Genomic DNA, 15828 nt, shown 5'->3' on the forward strand with positions numbered 1-15828 from the left:
TGGCAACAGGCCCCGCCGGGGCAAAAACGAAAGAAACAATAAAAATCAAAGTTTTTTTTTTTTTTTTTTTTTGTAATTGAAAGAAAAAGGAAACCCGGAGGTAGAGGAAGAAAAAAATATAACAAAAGCGCGAGCGGGAAGGCAAAAAGTGATTTCAACGGCCGTTGAAAAAATACACGCGTCTTCTTCGCTCCGCGGAAACGAAGAAACTGGGGACCACGCACTCCTCCGTCGGGCGGGAAGGCACTCGCGCACGCGCGGTGCGGCCAACTAGAAACTTCTAGTTAAAAGGTCCGTACCGAGGGCTCCGTCGGTGACGTCACCCATGTGTTAAGAATATGCTGCCTGCTTGTCCTGGGATAAAGTGATTTCAACGGCCGTTGAAAAAATACACGCGTCTTCTTCGCTCCGCGGAAACGAAGAAACTGGGGACCACGCACTCCTCCGTCGGGCGGGAAGGCACTCGCGCACGCGCGGTGCGGCCAACTAGAAACTTCTAGTTAAAAGGTCCGTACCGAGGGCTCCGTCGGTGACGTCACCCATGTGTTAAGAATATGCTGCCTGCTTGTCCTGGGATAAAAACCCTTCCAGCCTAAAATAAGATTCTAGGAATCTGCAACTCGACATCATTCAATTTCAGTACTTGCATTGTACAGAGAAGGGACTTCTATAAGTGTTATGTACTCTTTCCTGTCCTTCCACTATCTTGAAGAGATTATCAAATGGAGAGCAGCAGTCACATCTCTCATTCTCTCAAAAGAACATGAGCATTTTCTAAAAGTAAAGTATGCTCTGCGACTGCAAACATAAACCACTTTATAAAATTATCCCACAAAGTATGTAGAATTGTGCAGCAGTCTCCCACAAATAGAAAGAGTGCAAGGATGACAAAGAGTGAGCAAAATGAAGTTTAACCCCGGAGGGAGTGGAAAACATGAAAAAAGATCTGCAAAGGTTAGAAGAGTGGTCTAGCATCTAGCTGGCAACTAAACTTCAATGCGAAGAAGTGCAGAGTAATGCATTTGGGGGGTAGAAATCCGAGGGAACTGTAAGTGCTAGGAGGTGAGAGGCTGATAAGCACAGATGGAGGAAGGGACCTTGGGGTGATTGTTTCTGAGGATCTATAGGCATCTAAACAGTATGATAAAGTGGTGGCTGTAGCCAGAAGGATGCTAGTAGAGAATGACACGGGGGAAAAAATGTCCCCGCCCATCCCCACAACCACTTTCCCCGCCCTGTCTCCACAACTAGTCCCCGCAGCATCCATACAAGCCTCAGTACTGCAATATTTAGCTTATTCCTTCCTTATAAATCAAAGTTCTGGCTGCTGAACTAAAGAAAGATGTTCAGCTGGCAGGGCTTTGTTTATACATTTTTATTAACACAACTAATATACTACTTTATCCTAAAGCAAAAAAAATAAAATAAAAATAATTTTTTTTCTACCTTTGGTTTCTGCTCTCCTCATCTTCTCCTCATTCATTTCCTTCCATCAACTGTCTACCTTCTGTCTCTTCCATATGCTCTGTTACTGTGCCTTCCCTCCACCCCCCACCCCCAATTGCTGTGGCACCCATATTCTTCCCTCCGCTCCCCCCCATAGTCTGTAATCTCTCTCCCCCATTTCCCTTCGGCGTCTTCCTCTGCACCCCACCTTCCCCAGGTTCCCTTCGGTGTCTGTTCCTCTGTACTCCACCTTCCCCAGTTCCCTTCGGCGTCTGTTCCTCTGCACCCCACCTTCCCCAGTTCCCTTCAGCGTCTGTTCCTCTGCACCCCACCTTTCCTCCCTTTCTCCCTCTCCGCCCCTTACCTTCGTGGCAGGAATTTCTAAATGTGCTTCCTACCCGCAGCTGGAGTGTTGAAATTGCATGTGGCTGCAGGAAAGGTCGTCTCTGATGCAACGCTCCGGCAGCTCACAGGAGGTACATTTAGAGAAATTGCTTGCTGCGAAGATAAGGGGCAGGGAGGGAGATGCTCAGGCGGCAGCAATCTGTAAGGAGAGAGGGAGGGAGATGCTTGGGCAGCAGCAATCTGTAAGAAGGGAGGAGCGCGATAGGTGACCACGTGTGTTCCCTCCCTTAACTGCGGGGACAAGACCATTCAACGCTCCACCGAGCGGTGAATGGCCTCATTCCTGTAGCCGCGGTGAACACAGTTTCCCCCCCATCGTTTCAGCGGGTTACCCGCAGCTTACCGCAGGTAACAACCACCGTGTCATTCTCTAGATGCTAGGCTGTATAGAAAGAGGAGTAACCAGCAGAAGAAGGGAGGCATTGGGATGCCCCTGTATAGGTTGTTGATGAGGCACTTGGGAGTATTGTGTTCAGTTTTGGAGGATATAAAAAGACTTGTATTATGTTCAGTTTTGGAAGATATAAAAAGACTTGAAGCGGTCCAGAGAAAGGTGACAAAAATGGTAAGAGGTTTGAACCAAAAGAAGTATGAGAAGAGACTGGAAGACCTAAATATGTATACTCTGGAGAGGAGGAACAGGGGAGATATGATACAGACATTTAAATACTTGAAAGGCATAAATATAGAACCAAATCTTTTCCAGAGAAGAAAAAAATGGTAAAACTAGAGAGCATAATTTGAGGTTACAGGGAGGAAGACTTAGGAAATTCTTCTTCACGGAGAGGGTGGTAGATGCCTGGAATGCCCTCCCGAGGGAAGTGGTGAAGAGGAAAATGGTGATGGAATTAAAAAAAGCATGGGATAAAAATAGAGGATCTCTTCTAATTAGAAAATGAAGGATGTAAAGAGCTAAGGCTGGTATTGGACAGACCTGCACAGTCTGTTCCATATATGGTCAAAAAAACTCCCTTGTCATATTAAATAAGTCAAATTATAACACAAGTATCTTACTATAGAAAAGTAAATTTTAAATGTACTTATCTTGCAAATAAAGATAGAACTCCTTGATCATTTCAGTGTAGCAGAGACTCTCTCTTTCCAAAAATACATGCTGTCCACCATGGATCCAATTCTTCAACATTGCCAAGATTAATAAAGGGCAATTCAAATTTCAGCACTCTTGACAGATGATAAACCACTTCTGGGTTCTGTCTATGAAATCATAGACAGGAAAGTCCACCCATCATATTAATCAAACCTGATCAAACCTGATCACAGTGGAGCACCTACTTTGATGACATGAAAAGTGTGTGCGTGTTGGGGATGGGGGTGCACAGAGGATTCGCTTATCCTTCAGGTGTTCAGTCAGTCCCTGTATCTCCTGCTGCTGTCTATGTATCCAACTATGAAGAGAGGCTACAGGATGGGCAACTGAAGGTCAACCTTTATTGCCAGTAGCATTTTGCTGTCATAGTATGTTGGAAACCAGCACAAAACCAAACCAAGAGCACAAAAAGAGGTTAAATATCAAATAATCCTATCAGGATTTCTTCAGATAACCTTTTTCCATAGCCCAGACTTCATTTTCAGCAATAGATTGCAAATTCAAAGTGGTTCCTGAATCCCAACAGGCTATGTCAATAGTTAAAAAATAAAGTGATTGTATGTATTATTAGAATTTAGCAAAGAAAAGGATAATTTTGTATTATTTTGTATGCTCTGAATCTCTTCAAAATGGTAAATGAGAAACTAGCTATTAACCTTCAATACAGACTGTGGATTACATTACATCTAGGTCTTATATTCTGTTATTACCTCATCAGTTCTCAGTGGATAACACAACTAAAAGAAGCTGGAACTAGAACGTTCGAGAAGTACAACAGAAATCAAAGAAAATATAAAGGAAATAAGGTGATACCTTTTTTATTGGTCTAATGCATTGTTAATCCAATAAAAGGCATCACCTTATTTCTTTATGTTTTATATCTACAGTATGTATTACCTTTAAATTTATTTTTTAAAAATTTTTATACCGTTTAAAACTAAACGGTTTACATACATAATTTTAAAACAAAAACATAATAAAATAAACATACAAACAACCCTCAGAAATCATGTCTAAAAATAATACCATAGCTTGCATAGTAAAGATCATGAATAGTTTATCAACTCTGCCAGAGAGGAAAATTATTGGCTAGAGAAAGGCATCTTACAAATAACTGTGTCTTAAGTAATTTTCTTAAACATGCCCTTTTCACAGTAAATTCGTATCTGACCCACCAAGGAGTTCCAAATCTTTAAAACTGAACTAACACGGCTACATCTTTTTACTCAAGAATTATCAGTCATTTTAACATACTTCGAGAGGAAGAGTCGCCTAGTAGTTACTTCAGTGGCCTGTGAACCAGGGAAACTGGTTTAACTCCCACTGCAGCTCATTGCAACACTGGACAAATCACTTAACCTCCATTACCCCATGCACAAAAGAAGGAGAAATTAGGTTCTTACCTGCTAATTTACTTTCTTTTAGCTTCTCCAGACCAGTAGAGGTTAACTTTACGATTGGGTATATATCTAATCATGACCAGCAGGTGGAGACTGAAAACAAAACTTTGGGACAGTATATCCTAGCCCCTCCTCTCTATTTCCCTCAGTCTGCCGAATAGCCAAGCAGAACCAAGAACTGGAAAACAACAGAGAGAAAAAACAATACTCCGAAAGGAGTAACAAATAACATACCCAAAAATGCTGTTGGAAAATGCAGAGGAGAAATTCCCGAAGGAATAAGGTCCCCACAGCTCGCCAGCTAAGCCAGCCGAGCCACAGCCGCTGTTCTTCAATTCTCCCCGGCCCTAGAAAAATACTAGAACCCGCAGCAAAAACCAAAAACTGCCCGCGCAACAGCCCCAACAACAACAACAACAGACAGGGTGGGGACCTCTACTGGTCTGGAGAAGCTAAAAGAAAGTAAATTAGCAGGTAAGAACCTAATTTCTCCTTCTTTAGCACTCTCCAGACCAGTAGAGGTTAACTTTACGATTGGGACGTACCAAAGCAGTCCCTCTCACGGGCGGGACCCCCGAAGGGCCGATACCAGAACACGCTCACCGAACACCGCGTCCCGACGCGCCTGAACATCTACCCGATAATGCCGAACAAATGAATGCAAGGAGGACCAAACCGCAGCCTTACAAATATCCACCGGAGGCACGAGCGACGACTCAGCCCAAGAAGCCGCCTGACCCCTAGTGGAATGAGCCTTGAGAAACTCCGGAACCGGCTTCTGACTCAGAAGATAAGCGGAAGCAATCATCTCCTTGATCCAACGCGCAATAGTAGCCTTAGAAGCGCCAGCCCCCCGACGAGGACCCGCCAGAAGCACAAAGAGATGATCGGAGCTCCGAAAATCCCGGGTCCGCTGCACATAAGCATGGAGGACCCGACCGACATCCAACTTGCGCAGCTGTCGTTGCTCAGAAGAACCCTCCCGACTACCCAAGACCGGGAGGACCACCGATTGATTGACATGAAAAGGAGAAACTACCTTCGGCAGAAAGGAAGGAACAGGCCGCAAAACAACCCGCTCCTTCGAAAACTCCAGGAAGGGAGCCCTACAAGAGAAAGCCTGTAGCTCAGACACCCGTCTAGCGGAAGTAATGGCCACCAAAAAGACCGACTTCAGCGTAAGGTCCTTCAACGAACAGCCATCCAACGGCTCGAAAGGAGGGCGCACTAGAACAGAAAGAACCAGATTGAGATCCCAAGAGGGAATCGAGGGCCTTATGGGAGGCCTGATCAACTTGGCCGCCCTAAGAAAGCGAATCACATCAGGAATGGCTGACAACCGCTGACCTGTCACCAGCCCCCGAAAAGCCGACAGGGCCGCCAGATGAACCCGAAGAGAAGACCAGGCCAGGCCCCTATCCAGGCCATCCTGCAAAAACTCTAGAATGTTAGGCAGAGAAGCGCGAAAGGAGACCACTCCCCGCGCTCGGCACCATTCCTCAAAAAGACGCCAAACCCGTACATAAGCCCGAGAGGTAGAAAGCCTCCGGGACCCCAAAAGTGTAGAGATCACCTTGTCGGAATATCCCTTCTTACTCAGGCGGCCCCTTTCAAGAGCCAAGCCGTAAGACAAAAGGGAGACGGGTCGAACATGGGAATGGGACCCTGCGTCAGAAGATCGCACTCGAGAGGCAGAGGAAGAGGATCCGCCACCAGATGCCTCACCAGATCCGCATACCACGGACGACGAGGCCAATCCGGAGCCACCAAGACCACCAGCCCCGGATGGCGAACAATGCGAAGCAGTACTCTGCCCACTAATGGCCAAGGAGGGAACACATACAACAGCCCCTCCGTTGGCCACGGTTGGACCAGAGCATCCAGACCCTCGGCCAGACCGTCCCTGCGACGACTGAAGAAGCGGGGTACTTTGGCGTTGCCACTTGTAGCCATCAGATCCATCAGGGGCTGCCCCCAAGCACGCACTAGCAACTGAAACGCCTCGGCGCCGAGACACCACTCTCCCGGATCCAAGAAGTGACGACTGAGGAAGTCCGCCTGAACGTTTTCTACCCCGGCAATGTGAGAGGCCGAGAGGTCCAGAAGATGCGACTCCGCCCAAACCATGAGCCGAGCCGCCTCCTGCGCCACCAGAGTGCTCTTGGTGCCCCCCTGACGATTGACATAAGCCACCGCCGTGGCATTGTCTGACAGGACTCTGACCGACTTGCCCAACAAAAGGGAGTGGAAAGCCAACAGCGCCAGCCGGACCGCCCTGGTCTCCAACACGTTGATCGACCAGGAGGCCTCCTCCGTGGACCAGGTTCCCTGAGCTGAGTGACCCAGACACTGGGCCCCCCAACCCAGGAGACTCGCATCCGTAAGGAGCACCGTCCACTGCGGAAGATCCAGACCCACCCCCTGAACTAGGTGAGGGGTCCGGAGCCACCAACGCAGACTGCAGCGCGCCAAGCCTCGCAGGGGAACCGGAACATCCATCCCGTGCCTCTGGGGAGACCACCTCCGGAGCAGAGCATACTGGAGAGGACGCATGTGGGCCCGCGCCCACCTCACCACGTCCAGGGACGCCGCCATCGACCCCAGGACCTGGAGGAAATCTCGCGCCCGAGGACACCGGGACGCCAAAAGCAGGCGAATCTGAGACTGCAATTTGCTCACCCGGGCCTCTGGGAGGAAGACCTTCCCCAAGGAGGTGTCGAACAGCACCCCGAGGTACTCCAGACGCTGAGCCGGAACCAACCGACTCTTGGAAAGGTTGACCACCCAGCCCAGCGACCGGAGAAACTCCACCACCCGAGCCGTAACCCGGGAGCTTTCCTGCAACGACTTGGCCCGAATTAACCAGTCGTCCAGGTAGGGGTGTACCAGGATGCCCTCCGACCGCAAGGCTGCCGCGACGACCACCATCACCTTGGTGAACGTCCGGGGAGCCGTGGCCAGCCCAAAGGGAAGCGCACAGAACTGATAGTGCCGACCCAAGATCGCAAAGCGCAGGAAACGCTGATGAGAGGCCCGAATAGGAACATGCAAGTAGGCCTCCGTCAGATCGAGAGAAGTGAGAAACTCCCCCGGCTGAACCGCCAGAATGACCGACCGCAGCGTTTCCATACGGAAAGAGGGAACCTTGAGAGCCCTGTTGACCCCTTTCAAATCGAGGATGGGCCGAAAAGTCCCCTCCTTCTTGGGCACCACAAAGTAAATGGAGTACCTGCCCGTGCCCCACTCCGGGGGGGGCACTGGAACTACTGCCCTGAGATCTAGCAAGCGCTGAAGGGTCTGGCGAAAAGCCTGCGTCTTCCCCGGAGTCTGACACGGAGAAGCGAGGAAAAAATCCGGCAGAGAGCGGGCGAACTCCAGGGCATAATCGTCCCGCACCACCTCCAGGACCCACTGATCGGACGTGATCTCGGCCCATCTGGGAAAAAAGTCGCGCAGCCGGGCCCCCACCGGAACCAAGGGGGGCGCCGGCAAGGCGTCATTGTGCAGGACGGGAAGCGGGGGAACCGGCGGAGGGGTTCCCTGCCCCCCGACGGGCCCCCCGAAAGGGCTGCATGCGCTGGAAGAACCGACCCCGGGAAAACCCCGGAGACTGGAAAGAAGCAGCCCCACGCCCAGGGCGATACTTGCGAAATTCCCGCAAACGCCCCCGGGCCGCACCACCCCGAGACGCCGGGCGGGCACGGTCCTCCGGCAAACGGGGAACTTTCGAGTCCGACAGAGTCTGAATCAACTTATCCAAGTCCTCTCCAAATAAAAACGACCCCCGAAAGGGAAATTTAGTAAGCTTAGCTTTGGACGCAGCATCCGCCGCCCAAGCGCGCAGCCACAACACACGCCTTGCGGCCACGCCAAAAGCCATGGACTTAGCCGAGATCCGCACCAAGTCATACAGAGCATCCGAGAGGAATGAGGCAGCCATCTCAATCTTCGCTACCTCCTGATCCACCAGAGACCAGTCGTCAGACTCTCGATCCAAGACCCGCTCCGCCCACCGAAACACGGCGCGAGCGACCAGTCCCCCACAAATAGCCGCCTGGACCCCAAAGGCAGAGACTTGAAAATTTTGCTTAAGGATGGTCTCCAATTTGCGCTCCTCAGAGTCCCGCAAGGCAGAACCGCCCTCAACAGGCACGGTATGCCGCTTGGAAATAGCCGAGACCACCGCATCCACGACTGGCGAAGCTAACGTAGCCCGATCCCCTTCAGGAATGGGATACAGGCGAGCCATGCTGCGCGCCAGCCGAAACGGCGTCTCCGGCGTTTTCCACTGCTCAAGAATAATATCCCGAATATCCTGATGCATAGGAAAAGAGCGGGAAACGGAACGGATCCCTCGTAACAGAGGGTCCCCCACACGCGGAGTCTCCGGCGGCGCGTCCTCAAAACGCAAAGCCGAAGAAACCTGTTGAATAAGGTCAGGCAGCTCATCTCTCTGAAAAAGGCGCACCACGGACGCCTCGTCACTGGAGAACGGGAAACCCGACAACCCGCCGCCAGCTTCCGTCCCCTCCAGAGGGTCCTGGAATTCCTCAGAAGGGTCCAGGTCCTCCTCCAGACCGACACGTTCCTCCGACCACAAATCCTCGTCCCACGACACCCGCGGACGCTTGGACAAGAGAGGCGGCGGAGGGGACGTCACGTCAGACGAGAGAGGCAAAGCCGCAGGGAGCGCGGAGGAAACCCCACCCCCCGAGACCCCCTGGGCGCAACCGGGACCCCCAGCCGCCTGAAAATAGGCTTTGCATAATGAAAAGAAAAAATCAGGGGAAAAACCCCCCGAGGGTCCCAAGGGACTCCCTGCCACAGCAGGGGACCCAGCAGAAACCTGCCCCTGCTTAGCCAAAACAGGGGGAAGGTCACCTGAGGTGGAAGACAAAATGGAGGGGCCAGACAGAGAAGATGGCGTCTTTCCCGCCAAAACAGCTCCCTCCATAGCCTGCAGCGGCTGAGAGACCTGAATAGTCTCAGCCGCTAAAACAGGCAAGCCGGCATCAGCTGTCAAAATATCAGCTGAGAGGGAATCCTCTAAAACCCGACCGTCGGCGGCTCGGGGAATCCCTCCGTGGGCGGACGGAGAAGACCGGGCTTCTCCACCGTTCCCTGCCGACTCGCGAGGCACCATCGGCGGGGAGCTCTGGGCGCCTGCAGCCGCTGCCGACGGAGCTCCTCCACCGCACCGGCCTGAACACCGCTTGCACAGGCCGGCCGCGAGTGCCTCGCGTCTGGAGCACAATGAGCACTTTTTCCCTTTAGAAGTGCTCATTGCTCCATACGCGACCTAGCTGTAAAAAAGTGCCGGTTAGTTGAAAAAATACAGTAAAATACAGTTTTCTTAAAGGGATACAACCCTCCAGACCAGCACTACCTCAGGATTTTTTTTTTTTTTTTTTTTTTTTTTTACAGAACAGACTCCACAGGCTCTCGAAGCAATATGCCTTGCTTGATTTAGGGGGCAAGGCTTACTGCTGAGGCTCCTCTAAAAAAATATGGGGAGGTGGAGGAAGTGGGGGGAGGGACCCCGCTCGTGACCCGCCGGGTTTGACACCCCCGAGGTCGGACGAACCCCCAAACAGAGTCCGTCCAAGCTCCGTCCGGCTAAAAACAGGGACAATAAACCTCTAAACAAATTCCAACAGCCCTACCAAGGGAGATGGGTACAGATCACTCAACACCTGCTGGAGACTGAAAGAAGACTGAGGGAAATAGAGAGGAGGGGCTAGGATATACTGTCCCAAAGTTTTGTTTTCAGTCTCCACCTGCTGGTCATGATTAGATATATACCCAATCGTAAAGTTAACCTCTACTGGTCTGGAGAGTGCTAAAGAAGTACCTATATATAATATGTAAAACTGTTTGATTGTAAGGATATGTGGGATATAAATGTTTTAAATAAATAATAAATAAGGGGTCGGTGAACTACAGAGTTTCCCTTGCATCATGTAGGATATATGCGGCATTTCAACCCACTGGATTAACTGGTATAAATCTCACTGCAGTGGATGCAGGCGGGTTCTGACCCAAGTAACCACATCAATCGATGCCACCATGGGCCCCAGAACCTGGAGATACTGCCAAGCCATCGGGACCAGAGTGGCCTGAAGGTCCCTGATAACCTCTGCAGCTTCTCCTGACGGGACACAGGCATAGTCAGGACTTCCAGGTACCCCAAATCCTGGGTGGGCTCAAGGTGACTCTTTCTGAAGTCGATCACTGTGACACCCAAGGTCCAGGCCATCTCCCACAGCTCCCAGTTTGGCATGTCCCCTATAACTTGGGGAACTCTCGGGTGGGTATCTTTTTACCTGGTTATTGTGGTCTACAAGATGACATTGGTAAGTAAGCTTTTCCTCTTGGCAATAAAGTACAATTGTCAGAATGACTTCAGTTTCCAAGCTTTTATTATGGATCACAGCACTACTCTGTTGCTGACCCAGCAAGTCACAAAACATGCACTTCCTTCAGGGAAACAGTATAACAATAAAAATAAATAAATAAATAAATAAAATAATAAACCCGAACTCTCAAACCAAAATATATCACATTGCTTCCTGTTCAAAGGGATTTCCAAAAACGGAAAAAGAGCTTTAGGATTTTCAACTGGCTTCTTCCAGGCATCTACTGACTCAGCAGGTTGTTTACCACACAACAGCCAGTCCGTTAACCACAGCTCTATAATATGAGAGATGTTCAGTTCTTTCCCAGCTCAGCAAAAGTAATTCAAAGAAACTCTCCAGAAGAAATATAGCATAAAAAGATAACAGATACTCTGCCACTCTGCTCCTGTTCACAGCTGCTTGCAAGCGTTTTTAATTAGCTACTGCAGTCTTCATGAAAGAAAACCAAAAAGGCAAAACAGTCCTTTTCCAGGGTTTAAGTCACCTAGGACTGTAGCTCTAAACACCATTCTTTAAAGCCTAAGAGTACAAACCTATTTCTTCTCCAGCTCTATTTATTTCTATTCTAACAAGTTTAATTTACCTGTATGCCTCTTATTCTAGGTGCAACTTTAAAAAATTATTCTTCCCAATGAGATGGCAAAATGCAGAGAAATGGATAAAACTTGCTTACCTTGTATTAAGCACTCAGGCTGGGCAGTGTGGCTGGAGTGCTCCAAATCTTCACACCTTGCATCACTTTCCAGCTTATCGCATATAGCAAATGCTTGACTAATTACATTTAGGTGACTCTCAAACTGCTGATTGGTTTGATCGCTCTCTTTCTCTGACTCCAAATGAGAGAAAGGCCTAGGAGAAAGGTCACTGGAATCCAATCCATCCCAGGTACTGTCCAATAGTTCTTCCTTTGTTCTACCTTCATCTTGTTCCTTGCTAGTTTCAGCATTACTTTGGTTAAAACGCTGCCATCGCTTTTTGGGAGCCACATGATTTATTTCATTCATTTCATCCCAATTGGAGCCTTCACTGCTCAGATCAGTATCCATCTCTGTGTATTCAGGTAAATCCTGAGAGGAATTAAGATGTGTAACACTTTCATTAAGTTCATCCTGCATTAAGACTTCAGCTTCATAAACAGAGTCTTCACAAACTAAATCCTCAGCCTCCTCAAGACCCTCTCTTGTTTCAGAGTCTTCTGCTGTGTCATCCAAAGAAGCATTATCAACTGAATGTTCACTGCCACACCATACATTCAATGTATTGTTAACTGTAGAAGTAGGTGAATGGTCTGGAGAAGACCCCAAAATCAACTGCACATCTTGAGAAGAAACTTTCTGTGTGTGTGCAGACAAAGTGTCTACCTGCTTTGACAGGCTGCAATCTGCACCATTAATGCTAGTATCTGAGGTATCTGAGCATCTTCCATTAGCATCAGCTTCATTTAGCTTTGTGATGTTATCACCCAAAGATTCATTTTCAGCGCATTTTGGACTGTCTTCTCCCTTTCTTTCAGAACTGGAAGTGGAGCCTACTGGATCCAAAGATTTCACTGCTTCTGTGGAGCTGAATCTAAGACCACCTCCCAGACTTGGACTTTGGAAGGAGACTGTATTTTGACTAGTCATCAGTTGCCTCTCCTTGGTCTTACTATCATGCATATCTTTCAGCATCATGAGTAAGGTGCTGAATTTGTAATCTGGTTCAATTGGCACAGAGGCTGAAGCGAAAAGTAAAGGTACTGTGATCTTTGATGCTGCACAGTCTCCAGCTTCCTCAGCGATGGACCTGTATGACAGTTCTTTCAGTTCTGAGAGAACATGCTTCACCACTGCTGTTTCAATCTCAGCTGAATCCCCAGGCTGTTCATGCATGCTGTCTAACAGTTTCTGACTATCAAGTTTTCCACCTGTAGTGGGAGAACTGGATGGAGGGTCAGAGAAAACTTTGGTGCCCAAATAGTTTGTGTCACTGCTCCCTTCTCGTGCAGAAATATCTTTTGCAGTTTTATGTTCTTTATTTCTGCATTTTGTTTTTCTTATTCGGGGTTGTTTTACAATTTTTTGCTGACCTTGATTGGTAAGAGCGCTATCTATTGGAGTAATCGGAGAATTTTCATCAGAAATCAGTGGGGATGAAGCTCTTAAGGGTGAAACGTGCTTATTTGTAATGGAAAGATTATGACTGTCTAAATAAGTACTATCTTCAGGAGGCGTAACACACCTTTTGGCTTCAGAAACAAGAGAGACAGCATCTCTACCATAATCTACAATGCTTTCAACATGTTTGGCTTCTCTCTTCAGCTTCTTGCAGATTTTTCTGTTGCTAGGTTTTGAGGAATATTTGGAACATTTCCTAACATTGTCTCTTGACTGAGTGCAAAATACATTCTCTGTAATCTCTATGCATGAACTGTGTTCCAGAGCACTGCATGCAGACTCAAAGCTTTGGTCCATAGTACAGGAACTACCATTATCATCCATGCATGAAGTCAGAGAGTCTATGGACTGGGTTGATTTTCTCTCTTTAGCAGCACTAGATATAGAATCATTTCTCAGTAGCCCTGGAGCATCTGCTTTTTGGTTCCTATCCTTAGCAGAGCCACTAGAAATCAAATCAACTGCAGACGTGCTGATATTAGATGTAATTTTAGTATCACTAATCTGTGCATTGAAGGTTTCGTCAGGGACGCTGCTCTCTAGAAAAGATAACATCCCATCTGCTAAGATATCAATGCCTGGTGCCATGCTGTCTACATGAGATGTGTAGTCCTTAGGGAGTATCACACTTTTAATCTCATCCCTCAGTATTTTGCCTCTCTTCTCAGGCCTCATTCTAGTCCTTTTTGTACCAGTTTTTTTCTTGGTATTGGACCTTCTTTTTGTATGGTTGAACTTGCCAAATGGCTTTATCTCCTTATTAGCTGGCAGATCAGAGACAAACTGTGATGACTTCAGCCAACCATTCGACAAGTTGCCTGATTCAAGTATGAAATCATCTAGACATGATCCAGATAGCCCAGCTCTCTCACTGTCCAGTTTACCAGAGCTCTGAAGAAACGTGTTACAGTTTTTGCCCTTGGAGAGAAAATCTTCAGCATATGCGACGCTGACCTGCCATGTAGCTAAAAATCTCTGGGGAATCTATAAGCAAAAAGAAAAACAGGAAAAACAAACAGAGAATCATCAAAACAACAACCAATCAAGCACAGAAAGTAAAGCAGAGATCAAATAATGCCTACAGATATTGCATTCTTTGACAGAAAGTCTTTAAGAGTAACCAGCAGCCTACTTGCATTTTTACAATACAATATGAGCACAATAATATGATTTAGTTTGTAGATTCAGAAAATACTTTTTTTTTTGTTCCTTAGAGGTAATAAGTATATAAAAATCCATTGGTCTAAAAATGTCAGTATCCTGACTCCAAATGTACTCCTATCGAGGACTTAAGCACTGGGTGCTGAGACCTAATTATTTAGCACAGAATCCTTTGGTGTTTTAAGTTCTTTTTTAATCAGTTTCTTGCTTGGATGTTAGTACTTCATCTGAGACAGATTTAATAAACCCAGTTTTTAAAAGATAATTTGGTAAAATAATTATACAACTAGTACTGGGCAGACTTGCACGGTCTGTGTCTGTATATGGTCGTTTGGTGGAGGATGGGCTGGGGAGGGCTTCAATGGCTGGGAGGGTGTAGATGGGCTAGAGTAAGTCTTAACAGAGATTTTGGCAGTTGGAACCCAAGCACAGTACCGGGTAAAGATTTGGATTCTTGCCCAGAAATAGCTAAGAAGAAAAAATTAAAAAATTTAAATTGAATCAGGTTGGGCTGGATGGACCATTCAGGTCTTTATCTGTTGTCATCTACTATGTTAACTTTAATTTGTTTACTAGCCATATTCATTTTTTAACTCATTTAACTTAATTCTACAAGACTAAATGACACATATTTACCTTGTGCTTATACAATTTTTCTTTCTGTCTCCCCCTTCTCTGTAGATCTGGTAAGTCCTCAAACTGATGCTTTCCTTCATAGGGTATAATGGATTTTCCAGAAACCCAGGCCTTCTCTGAAGCAGTTCCCAACATCTCCAGATGATATTCTCGATATGGTCTTCGATTAGAAGCTATGTAAAATTGGGAAAAAAAACCCCAAAAGCCCCACAACAAATGAATTAAAAAGCAATATGAAATATAAAAATGAAAGCAGATGAAGAAAGCATATTGAACTTCAATTCAAGGGCTATTTAAATTAAAGTGTCTAGTTGACAATAGCAAAAGCTCTGGTCGGATATCTGGTTAAAAATTTCCAAGATACTACATATTTCAGAAGCAATTAGCTTTAAACACATTATTTGGAAATCAATGTCATTAACAACTAATTTATCTGGATCACCTTATCCACCATGTGTCGATCCTCGGCCATCAAGGGAGCTCTGATTAGCCAGTTGACCAAGAAAGGGTGTACTTGTAGGTTATATGGGGGGGGGGCTATTTAGGGGGTATGGGTGGGCTGGATGGTATTTTTCGCAGTATTTTTCCTTCTCATTTTGCATCAATGTTCCCTTTCCTTTTGTTTTTCTTTATACTTTTTCCTTTCTCCTCTCCCTTTCCCTGTTGTTTTTCAATCTGGGGGAGGGCCAGAAGGATCTAACTCCAGGTCTACAGAGGTTACAAGAAGTTTTGTATCCTTATTTTGTGCATATCTGGACAATTCTCATTTGGGTGGGACTGTGGGCTGGGCGGTCCCTCCTAATAACTACTACTATATGGCTAGCTTTATCCATTTATACTCTAGAGGTAGACTAATGGTTAAATTAATTTCTTGGAATGTTAATGGGGTGACTTTGAACCGTCAAAAGGTGGATCTAGCCTTTTCTGCAAGAAACGCACCCGACCTCTGTTAAGCATGAAAAATTTAAGTGTTGGTTAGTGGGTAAGGTGATAGGAGCAAAAGCGGTACAACAGAAGGCTGGAGTATTGATTCTAATTAGGAAGATTTTGGATGCGAAAATGAGGGATATTTGGGCAGACCCCTCAGGTCGTTTTGTTTT

General features: G+C 47.1%; 1 protein-coding gene across 3 annotated transcripts in view; it reads right to left on the minus strand.

Annotated features, from left to right (window-relative positions):
• Window positions 1-15828, minus strand: part of NSD1 (nuclear receptor binding SET domain protein 1) — a 140762-nt gene that overhangs the window by 97126 nt on the left and 27808 nt on the right. For all 3 annotated transcript variants that reach the window (XM_033926853.1, XM_033926851.1, XM_033926852.1), the window contains 2 exons: window positions 14729-14901; window positions 11449-13915 (listed from right to left, as the gene is read on the minus strand). In XM_033926853.1, the coding sequence (XP_033782744.1) occupies window positions 11449-13915; window positions 14729-14901 (2640 nt within the window). The remainder of the gene's footprint in view (window positions 1-11448; window positions 13916-14728; window positions 14902-15828) is intronic.

Source organism: Geotrypetes seraphini, chromosome 18 (genome assembly GCF_902459505.1).
Source record: "Geotrypetes seraphini chromosome 18, aGeoSer1.1, whole genome shotgun sequence".
Taxonomy (NCBI): domain Eukaryota; kingdom Metazoa; phylum Chordata; class Amphibia; order Gymnophiona; family Dermophiidae; genus Geotrypetes; species Geotrypetes seraphini.